Source organism: Silurus aristotelis (assembly GCF_946808225.1).
Source record: "Silurus aristotelis genome assembly, chromosome: 10".
NCBI lineage: Eukaryota > Metazoa > Chordata > Actinopteri > Siluriformes > Siluridae > Silurus > Silurus aristotelis.
Window position 1 is genome coordinate 30,761,357 of NC_139583.1, and position 12,050 is coordinate 30,773,406.

Below are 12,050 nucleotides of genomic sequence, written 5' to 3' on the forward strand. Positions count from 1 at the left end.
GTCAACAAAGATTTCTATTAACTGTTAATTAAATGCATTCTCCTACTGATAAAAGACAGGAGGTGGAGCTGGAGGTAGCAGAGTTGAAGATGTTAAGATGTTCGTTGGGAGTGACGACAATGGACACGATTAGAAATGAGTTTATTAGAGGGACAGCGCATGTAGGACGTTTTAGAGACAAGGTGAGGGAGGTGAGATTGAGATGGTTTGGACATGTGCAGAGGAGGAACATGGGGTATATCAGTAGGAGAATGCTGAGGATGGAGACACCAGGAAGGAGGAAAAGAGGAAGATCAAGGAGGAGGTTTATGGATGTGGTGAGGGAAGACATGCAGGTAGTTGGTGTAAAAGAGGCAGATGTAGAGGACAGGGGGGTATGGAGACGGATGATCCGCTGTGGCGCCCCCTAATGGGAGAAGCTGAAAAAAGAAGAAGAAGAAGAAGGAGAATACTAAGTATTGAATACTGTGTCAGAGGTGGTGACTGGAAGGACCCAAATGCAGGCAGATCTAAGATTTCTGTCTTTAATGAGGCCAAGGAGCAAAACTAAATTCCCCACTGTCCAAAAATATATGAACACCTCGAAAACGTAAACAGAGTCCGAGGACAGAAAACAAGGCTGCTGTCAGAGTCCAGCAAAAAGCAAGAATCCAAAAGAACAGAGAGATAAAATAAACTGAAGTAAAGAAGTGTGTGTTAGCGTTTGGGACATAGTATGAGTGTGTGTGTGTGTGTGTGTGTGTGTGTGTGTGTGTGTGTGTGTGTGTGTGTGTGTGTGTAAGCAGTTGGCACATGGTTTGCAGGTGTATGCGTAGAGAAGTGTGTGTTAGCGGCAGAGGTGGGAAGTAACGGAGTACAAATACTTCGTTACTGTACTTAGGTTGATTTTTCTGGTATCAGTTTTTGACTCCACTATTTATTTTTCAGACAACTTTTTACTTTTACTCATTACATTTTTACACAAATATCTGTACTTTTTACTTCTTTTACTTCTCGTTACTTTAGTTTTAATCCACTGATTTAGTGAAATATAAAATTTTTCTTTTCACTGCGCGATGATTTCAGCCGAACAACTGATTTCCTGTTACTGCACGTCTTTTTCAATCCGCTGGTGTATAAATTCCTGACTCTCACTCTTTACGAAGATAAGAATCAGCAGGCAGAAGGCAGTAAGAAGTTTGGGGTTAACGTGGATGAGACAGAGGGAGTCAGTGATGAGAACATGAGTGAGAACAGAGACATTCCTGATCATCATCATCTTTTCTCTGCTTGTGTTCTATATGTGGATCTTCAGCCTGGATACATTTATTAGGTAACAACATTTTTAATTTGTTTTGCATTAATATATTTATATTTGGCTGTCAAAATTCAAATGATTGTAAACGGCACTAAACGTTATTAACACGCCATCAATTCAGTGCGCATTTCTGTTTTTTACCATTTTAATAAAAAGTATAAATACATACATAAATAACTAAATATAAAAGAGGCGAAATGAAAACCTCCAGCAAAACATAAACTTATTCACGACGTCCTTTATTTACTTAGATATAAAATAAATAAATAAACTTCAGATAAAAATAATTTTAATCAGTAAACTTTGTGGGTTTTTCCCTGATAATGGCGACACGAACTTAAATTACTGTCTTTATTGATCGTACAGATAAAAACAAAACATTCAAATCTGTAAAATGTCTATGATTATATATATATATATCTCTGCACTTTCTACCGTATCACCTCATTAACTGTCCGTGTGGAAACATAGCAAATTTTATGATGTCCACACGTCTCTGCACTGTTATGCCCTTTATATTTAATCACTGTACATATGCTTACATACATATCACATGCTGTACATATGATACATATTTATTTGCACGATTGATACTTTTGGTATCTTCTGGTAGATGCCAAACTGCATTTCGTTGCTGTGTACCTGTACTATGCAATGACAGATAGATCGATCGATCTTTATTATCTATCCATCTGTCTATCTGTCTATCTGTCTATCTATCTATCTATCTATCTATCTATCTATCTATCTATCTATCTATCTATCTATCTATCTATCTATCTATCTATCTATCTATCTATCTAATATTAATATGATGTGAGGTCCAGTTAACAGCTAAAACAGGTAGAAGTAATAACTACTTTTTACTTAAGTACATTTCAGAGCCAAAACTTCTTTACTTTCACTTAAGTAAAAAAGTATAATCAGTACTTCAACTTTTACCCGAGTATTTTAAAACATGGACATGGTCTGAGGGTGGTGTGTGTGTGTGTGTGTGTGTGTGTGTGTGTGTGTGTGTGTGTGTGTGTGTGTGTGTGTGTGTGTGTGTAGAGAAGTGTGCTTAAGCAGTTGGGACACCGTGTGCGGGTGGTGTGTGTGAGTGTAGAGTAGTGTGTGTTAGTGGTTGTAACATGGTATGAGGGTGGTGAGTGTGTGTGGGTGTGTGTGATTGTAGAGAATTGTGTGTTAGCGGTTGAGACACTGTGTGTGTGTGTGTGTGTGTGTGTGTGTGTGTGTGTGTGTGTGTGTGTGTGTGTGTGTGTGTAGAGGAGTGTTGGCACAGGGGTGCAGAGCTGTCGCCAGGAGACACCGGTCACTACACCAGTGCGAGGGGATGGGGAGACGGAGAGATGGAAAATGAGCCCCTGTTCAAACTATCAACTAAAAGAAAGAGTTGAAAGGGACAAGGAAAGTTGGGAAAGATTTATTGGTAGACGAAATAGAATCAGACAGTGAAGATAAAATGTCATACAATGTTTTTAACTCAGAACCGTCAAATGTGTTTTACAGTGATGAAGACATCAAAGAGTTTTTAAGAACCACCAAGTGGCAAAAAAATTTATCAGTAGAAGAATTTTTCTCAAACCGGAAACAGTTTATTCATGAAATAAAGAGGAGAAAAAGAGAAGGAGCTTTAACTGATCAAGAAATTTTTACACTGAAGCTGATAACGAAGGTCAACAGGGATATCTCCGATGAAGACTGTTAGAGTGTGTGCTGTGTTTTACTTTGAGTTTTTTACCATATGTTTGGTTTACTTTTATTTCATTTTAATGAACAGGATCCACATTGCAAGTTTTAATATAAATGGAACAGAGAACATGGGCTCTTTTCCCATGGATCCTGTTCAATGAAATGAAACAAAAGTAAACCAAACAAATGGTAAAAAACTGAGCCTAAAAAATGTGCTAATGTAATAATAATTATATAATATAAATATAATAATGAGCTAATATGAGCTCATTAAGCAGAAACGTGTTGATGTTGTTATGCTGCAGGAGACCCACAGCGACAGCAGGAACGCTGCTGACTGGGTGAAGGAGTGGGACGTGTTGGTGATTTTAAGTCACTTAGTTGTGGTGTTGCCCTGCTTTTTAATCGCAATTTTATTCCTGTTTCTTACACGGTATTTTTACACGGAAATTTTAAAACAGGAGGCTTTTAAAAGTGAGCAGTTTTGATGAGAATATGGTTTTAGTGTTTATCTGTGTGGACGCTCCCACCAGTGCAGTGAATCAAGTTTTTACACAAACTTAATAATGTTGTTTTGAATTTTGGGAGGTGATTTTAATTGTACAGAAAAAATTATGGATTTAAGCATCAACTAACTTTTTTTTACAAAGTGTTTTTTCCAGTAGGCATCTCAGACCACTGCATGGTTCAGTGTACCATCACTAAAAAGAATATAAAACCTATTAGCAGCTACTGGCATTTTAATACTGCATTTTTAGAAGATGCTAATTTTAGAGAGTCTTATATTTTTTATGGAATTGTTTTAAACTGGAGAGGCAGCTTTTTTCCCTACAGCAGTGGTGGGATCACAAGAGACATGGGTTAGGGTTAGGTTACATGGTAAGATCTGCAGATACAGACAGTGGAACTCCAGTGTTTGGAGGCCACAGGAAATCGAGGGCATATTCAAGCCCTCAAAAAGAAAAAAGGCCAAAATGAATGACCTGTTGGACACTACAGCACAGGAGGCGCTGGTCTGCTCACGCTTTAAAAGCATCACTGAAATGGATGCTACTTCTAAGTTCTTCTTCAGTTTACAACAAAAGAATAGGCAGAAAAGCTTTATACATTCCGTGCGAACTGAATCAGGGGATCTCGTGTCAGAGCCTTCTGAAATTCACAAGCAGACAGTCAGCTTCTATTCGAGGCTGTAAACGAATGAGAGGTCAGGGGCACAGGAGGTGAAGGAGATCTTCCTCAAAGACCTGCCTAAGCTCACAGAGTCAGTGACCAGAGAGTTTGACAGGAAGCTGACACTGTCTGAACTTTAGGAGGCTCTCCAAGGCATGGAGAACAGGCACCAGGTATATAGATGGTCAATATGTGCTCCTACAGGACAGTGTGAAAGGTGGTCAGCTACCATCCAGCTGCAGGAGAGCCGTCCAAAAAAAGAGAGACCTGACCCACCGGGGCCCAGTGTCAATACTGTGCCCTGACTGCAAGCTAATGTCAAAAGCATTAGCATAGAGACTGATGAAGGTGATAGAGCAGATCATTAACCATGACCAGACTTACTGTGTGCCTGGTAGGTTGATATTTGATATCACCTATATCTAATTTGTGACATTTTGGACGTCTCCAGGCTATTGGGCTTAAAGACTTCCTGGTCTAAGAAAATCAGACCAGGAAAAGGCTTTTGACTGGGTTGAGCATGAATACTCGTGAAAGGTATTGGAAAGCTTTGGGTTTAACCCTGGTTTCATAGCCACGATCAGGGTGCTGTACAGTGAAATTGAGAGTGTAGGTGTAGTGAAGGTTATGGTGGTTTATGTGCTGCTTTTAGAGTGTACAGATCAGCAGCCAGTGGACTTTTACACATGGTGGGAGGACAGGGACTGGACAAAACTTTTTTTGGAAAACCAGTTTTTACAGTGGACTTTTTAAAATATGGACTTTTTTAAAAAAGGATTAAGTGCTGTGGAACACTACACTGGCTGCTGGAGGGGCCCCTTATTTATCTGGATGTCTCTCTGGTCTGACCACCACCACACTGTCCAGAGCTTTGATCTCCTCAAAGATCGTCACTCTCCAGGAGCTGGTGAACATCGCAGGGACAGACCTGTCATGAGGGGAGGACCTTGCAGCACGTATGGGACTCTGGTCCCTGCGCATCGCTAACCAGCTCCTACACCGCTGGAGGTCCACACTAACAGCAGAGGAGCGTGTTCAGCTAAAGGACTATAAAATTGTCAAGAGCGGTCCTGCAGAGGAGGAACTCTTTCCTGAGCTGGACATCGCTCCTAAACTTAATGGGTGTGGTGGCCCCCTCCTGGAGTGCATGGGTGAAGGGGAGATGAACTTTGGGACAGTGTCGGGGAAGCTGCTCTACAGGGCCTGTGTTAAGGTTTTAAATAAGAATAAACTAAATGGGGGTATGGACCCCCAGTGGAGAAATGTTCTTGGTTTTAATAATGATATGAAACCAGAGTGGAGACACTGTACAAACCATCGTTAACCAGAAAATCTGCCGAGCTCCAGTGGAGGAATTTACACTGCATCATCTCTGTGAACTCTTTTATTTTAAACCCTGATGTTCTACAGGACTCTGTTCTGTTCACAGAGAGAAACTGTTTTTCACACTTTTACTCACTGCTTCAGGTTACAGTCTGTCAGGGTGAAGAGGAAGCGGAAGCGGAAGTAACTCAATCATCGTTTATTAAACACAAAACACATACGAGTCATGAGCGCCACCATTGGCGAGTTATCCGCTCGGGATGAGAAATCCAACATGAAAAGCGATGTCCGGAAAACTAAAGTGAAAAGGCTGGTTGTACGGGATCCAGGCGATCACCAGCATGACCTTCAATTACCGACAGCCTGTGACTCGAGAACGTGGGTTTATATAGTCCACGGCTGTCGGGAATCAGAGCCGACGCGGCATAACGAGGCAGCATGACTGCTGCCGAGGGGGGCGTGGCAGGTGAATCCCTGACAGCTACCAAGGGGGGCATGGAAGGGGGATCCCTGACAGCTACTGAGGGGGGCGTGGCAGGGAGATCCCTGACACAGTCACTGTTTGTGCTTTTAAAACTTATTTTAAGTTAATTTAATGTAAATTTTACTCTTCAGTTCTATTTATCATATTATTTATTTATTTATTTATTTATTTATTTATTTATTTATTTATTTATTTATCTCTCTATTTAAGTAGCAAGTTGACCTGATACAATCTATTATTTCACATGACGTGTCAACTAAAGGATTAAAAAACAAACAAAAAAAAGTTTCTCTCCCACTCTCTCTTTTCTTTCTATCCTGTAAGTGATTGTTTTACTTCCTGCTTCAGCATCACTTACTGCAGGTAACTGCAATGTAAAATAAATGACACCTCCTGTTCGTAATGTGTACTGTAATTTCCGAACTATTAAGCAAACTCATATATAAGCCGCACACACTGAATTTGACAAATATTTTTAACATAAATAAGCCACACCTGTCTATAAGTCTACACTAATGTACTTTACACAGGCTTTAACGAAAGACACGTTACACACGGTGTAACGGGTGAAATATGTTGCGCTTCCTTTAGAAGCATAGCGGTATTTTGGGAAAACACCGGCACAGCATTTTTTCCGGTATTACTGCGTGTGTTCAGGACGAGGATTATGTCCTTATTATTTTCTGATGCTCATTTCTAAGTTTCTTTGACTAACCCGTAACGCTGTTGCCAAGAAAAATAAAAAAGCACGAGTTTTGGAAACCTGTCTGTGCTTATATGATTTGTGTTGTAACTGGAGTTAGCGAGCTCTCCCTTCACCCAGACTCAACACGCTACAACGGCTTGTATCTAAACAGTAGCTGATCAAGAAAGTCATTGTTTACTGTCTTCCTCCTTCCTTTCACAACTATTTCTCTCGGGAGTTTATCTTTTGGCATCGTCGTATGTTTAAAAAAAACTTTTTTTTCTCCCGATGCCGTGAAGCTCAGAACAAAGGTGAGGTGCGTTTCTTTGTTTCCGTTCGGAAATTTAATTGGTCTAATGTTATGGGGTTCAGTTTTTTTGGCCGGAAAGAACCGGAAAAAACGCAGGAAAAATCCATAAATTAGCTGCTTCGTTGTTTAAGCCGTGGGGTTCAAAACGTAGGAAAAAAGTAGTGGCTTATAGTCTTAAAAATTACTGTAAGTGTTATATGCACATAAAGGAATTATATTTTAAGAATGACAGTAAGTTGATTAACATTGTGAAGAATAAATAATTCTTCCTTAATCTCTGTGACTCTGGAAAATCTCCATTTGAATGTAAAAGCCTGATTAAAGTCATCATACTTAATCAGCTGGATCACACTCGGCTTTTCACACTGAGATCTCTGATCCATTACGATCACCGCTGCACACGGGCTCTGCTGCTCACCACATCTGTTTGGTGATGAACCAAAAAGCCTGCTGGCCAAATAATCAAAAGACGCTTAAATTGCCGTGACCTTGTGCACAGAAAGGGAGTGAAACAATTTCTCTCTTTCTCCTTATTTCCATTCCAATTCTGTTCCACAGTCTGATCAAAACGTCCCCCATTTTTCAGTTTGCGGCTCATTTGCCATGTCTGTGTATGAGAGGAACAGGAATCTAAAACCAAAACACTCTCGGTCGGGACCTGCATCTCCAAAAATCTGTTTAACTAAAGCCAAACAAAAATGTTTCCTTTGCAGATCAAAAGCTTTGCCACTAAATGAATAACTGCAGCTCAGAATCCAAACCTCTCTGTTCATCTCTCAATCTTTTTATAAAAAACAAATAGAAATATTAATTTTAAGAAAAAGTCTCTGGTTCTTTGCGAGGGGAACCAAAAACCTCCTGCTGAGAAAAGAGAAGTTTCAGACGTGAAGAACTGAGTAACTGCAATGATTTTGGAAATCAAAATACTTCCATTTATTTATACACACATTTCCACACCTCAGCATCAATCCTCATGTGATGCACTCAGTTTAAATCATTCCTCATTACACTGTAAAAAATCCCTAAATAAATGTGTGAAATGTTTTTATAATCAATTATACAATAAAGACCCTTAAACATTTACAATCAAAAGGAAAAACCATGTTCTTCCAAACCATCAATCAGAGATGCAGAAATGATGATGCAGGCTCATAAACTCAGCCTTATCGTCTTCATTTACATTTCTTCATCACTGCTACTGTGTGTATTTGTTACTGTATACTGTATTAGCTCCATCTTTAATCTCCATCTCCATCTTTATCTGCATTTATCTCTGAGAGTTTAAAACACAGTTCTTCAGAAGGTTCTTCACTCCCATCACTATTCCACATGTTTTGTTGAAATGTCTAAAATAATTTCTATCACCACTCATCATCTCCATTCCCATAATCACCAAGTAAAACAGGTAAAAAATAACTGCAGATTTATTGAAAATTCAGTTCTGCTGCACTCATTTTTCTGGATCATCCCGAAGATGTTTTTACACTGTGATTGGACTTCAGGACAAACCACCCAGCAGTGTTGGGCAGTAACACGTTACCAGTAACACGTTACTTTTGACAGTAACTAATATTGTAACGTGTTACTTTTAACTTCGTTACTGTTACTGTTAGCGTATGGTGCGTTACCCGTTACTTTATTAAATGAATGAATTTGGGCTGAAGTGTAGACTACAGTCTAACAGTCTGACCTGCTTACAGCAGAGACACATTGTAGGATTGGTGGATGAACCACTGTAAACAGGAAGAAGACGCACTGTGGGCGTGTCTCTGTTTATTCAGGTCTGTGCGGCAGTAATGGCGAGTCGAGGCGAGAGCAAGACGAGTTTCTCAAAGTGGAAATATGATCATTATTACACTTTAGTTGAGCATAAAGACAAAAACTTTTAAGTCAAATGTAAGTTGTGTCTTTCTGGTTCGAAGCTCGTATCTACTGCGATAAACAGCAACTCCAATCTGTTGAAGCTCCTCCAGGACCTCCATGCCTGAGTAGCTAGAAGCTATGTGCTAACCCGGTGTTGTGTTCTCATACTTCAGCTGTGAAAGGAACATGTTTAAGAGCTCAACACAACAGCAGAAGCCACTTTAGTGTTTGATTGTCAATCTATTATTCAGCTTGTTTTGTTGTTTATGTCAGAAATCCTTGTGATATATTCAGTGTGTGCTGCTCTGACTTTAATATAATAGTGTTTAAAAATGACTCTGTGTTTAAGTCAGTTTTGTGTTTGTAGACCATAACGCATAAAAGCGCATTAATGGGAACATTAAAGAAGATTCTTTAAAAAAGGAACAATTCATAACCAATACACAGAAAACAATCTAGAAATATCAATCTTGGAAAGGTGGGTCTCCTACCTGTCAGAGCGCTGATGACAGACAGCAGAAGAAGTGGTTTCCATGGTGACCCCATACTTTTTGTAAAGGGGCACCGTTTAAAATACAGCTAATGAGTCTTCATTAAAGTGATGTCTAGAAGATAAAGAGAAAGAAATAGAGAGAGAGAGAAAGAGAGAGAGAGAGAGAGAGAGAGAGAGAGAGAGAGAGAGAGAGAGAGGGAGGTGTTAGTTCATAATGAAAGAAGGTGATAATTTCATGTACGTTTAATTTTCCATTTTTACATCATAAAAATCTTAATGTGTAATAAAAACTCCTTCCAGTTCTCTCACACACACACACACACACACACTGTGCAAGTGATGGCGTTTGGTGTCTGAGGATCAGGGTTTTGTCGGGACATGAACGAGTTTGTCGGAAATCCTGCTTCTCAGTGCAACACAGAATAAAATCATAATTTAGTGTAATTACAAACTGAGACCTCACCAGAAGCAGGTGCTGGAGAACATCCAGAACCTCACTGCACTATTCAATTAATCAATTTGTTATTGCAGATAATTTCACTTACAAAAATTTCCAAAAAACCTTTCCTTCCAAAAAAATGAAATGAAAAAAAAACATGCAATTATTGATTTTATTAAAATGTTATCATGATAAATTAATTGCATTATATTTGAGTGTTAATGTCGCCACCGGCTTGTTCATCAGGGACAAACTTGCACTTTTAAAGAACATACTGGATTCATTTTTTTTATCACCACAGGCTGCCATTGTAAAAAAGAACATGTTCTTAATGACTTGCCTGTAAAAATAAAGGTAAAACAAACAAATCTGTGTAAAGCTGCTCTGAGACAATGCTCATTATTAAAAGCTCAATACAAATACACATGAATTTAATCAAATTAATGCTGATTAAGATTTAGAGTGTGAGGAAATAAAATGTAATGAAATAATGTATGTAATTTCCTGTTAAAAGAAATCTCCAGCTTGGGTGTGAGTTGTGTATTTACTGAAAACCAGAAGAGAAGGAATAAATTACAGACTGATGTAAAGAATTCTGTTCTTCTTTAACACACTGAGGTCTGAAATGAAAGATTCATCTGTAGATAAAAAAAAAAAAAAAAGTGATCAAATGTGAATTAACAGATTTATTCTGAGATTCTGCTCCGTGCAAATGTCTGTTCTCAATTTTAAACTATTCAGGAGCAAAGAAGTGAAAAAGAAACGAAAGAATGCAGTGTGATGGAGTTGAAAACACACAGCATCACATTGTTTCCTTTATAGAAAGTGTGAGTTTTGAAGTGATATCTCCAGAGTCTGAAGATCAGAACGTCTCCACCTTACATCATTCACGTCTCCACCTCACATCATTCACGTCTCCACCTCACATCATTCACGTCTCCACCTCACATCATTCACGTCTCCACCTCACATCATTCACGTCTCCACCTCACATCATTCACATCAGTGTAAACAGCATTAACTTTTCTTTCTTCAGTGCTTCATGAAACTGAACATCAGTTTGGACTCCTCAGTTCCCCATCAGTGAGATTAAAATTCTTAATGTCTGGTTCCAAATGAGTTCAGAACTTTTAAAAGATCTGCTCAGGATGTTAAAAGGAGAAAGAAAATCCACAGAATCGTGAAACGCTTCAGAATTTCTGGAGCATTTCAAAAAGCAGATGAATGACCCGTGTTTATTGGGTGGCTGATGTTTTCTCTGGGATTTCATTCACAGCAGACTGGAAATATTCAAGACTTCAGCAAAGTGAAAAATATCAAAAATCTCAGCTTCAATTCAATTCATAAACTGTGAATTTTAATCCAGATCCACAGATCAGTTCTGCACAAAATCCATCAATTATCTTTAAACCATGATGAGAAACATCTAAATATAATTATCTCATCTGTAACTCCATATGCAGGCTGAGCTGCATATGGATTTTCTCTAAAAAAAAAAAAAAAAAAACAGAAGAGAAGAGAAACTGCACTGATGTCTGTCTCCACTGTAACACACATTGCCCTCATTTAGCGTGTTTTATCTGTGTGTTCTTTTTATTTCAGTACACATCACAGCTCAAGACCTGAAAACAATATCATCTTTTCATCTTTTCACTAAGATCATGAGAAAGAAAAAAAATTTATACACATACTGAATAAATTCTCAATACCTCGATCCTTCGCCTACAAGTTTCCTGAAACAGATCATTCCAGAAGTACTTAAACCTGTTTTAAAATAATAAATTCTTCCATTAGCACTGGTTTTGTACCTAAATCCTTCAAACTGCAGTTATCAACATCCTAATTAAGAAACCTGACCTTCACCCTGTCAGCTGTTCAACTACAGTCCAATATCAAACCTCCTCTTTATATCCAAGATTCTAGAAAAGGTTGTAGCACAGCAGTTCTGCTCACATCTACTGAGGCAGAACATTTATGAAATGAATCAGTCAGGATTTCGGCCTCATCATAGCACAGAGACGGCGCTAGTTAAGGTGCTAAATGACTGTTATTGGCCTCTGATCAGGGTTTTGTCTCTTTACTTGTTTTGCTCGACCTCAGTGCACCCTAACCCTCCACACTCTCTGAGGTAAGTTTTGGTGTTCTGCAACGATCTGTATTAAGCCCACTTCTTTTTTCATTCTATCTGCTGCCTCTGGGTGAAATTATACATACACATGGTATTCGCGTCCATTGCTATGCTGATGATACACAGCTGTATATTTCAGCAAAGCCAGATGAGCGAGATCAGCTTA

The 12,050-nt window shown here is 38.9% G+C and overlaps 1 protein-coding gene across 1 annotated transcript in view; it reads right to left on the reverse strand.

Annotated features, from left to right (window-relative positions):
- cntn5 (contactin 5) overlaps window positions 1–12,050 on the reverse strand; it is a 125,546-nt gene that overhangs the window by 80,605 nt on the left and 32,891 nt on the right. Inside the window, exon 2 of the mRNA XM_083551618.1 lies at window positions 9,316–9,429. Within this exon, the coding sequence (XP_083407744.1) occupies window positions 9,316–9,370 (55 nt within the window). The 5' untranslated portion in view covers window positions 9,371–9,429. The remainder of the gene's footprint in view (window positions 1–9,315; window positions 9,430–12,050) is intronic.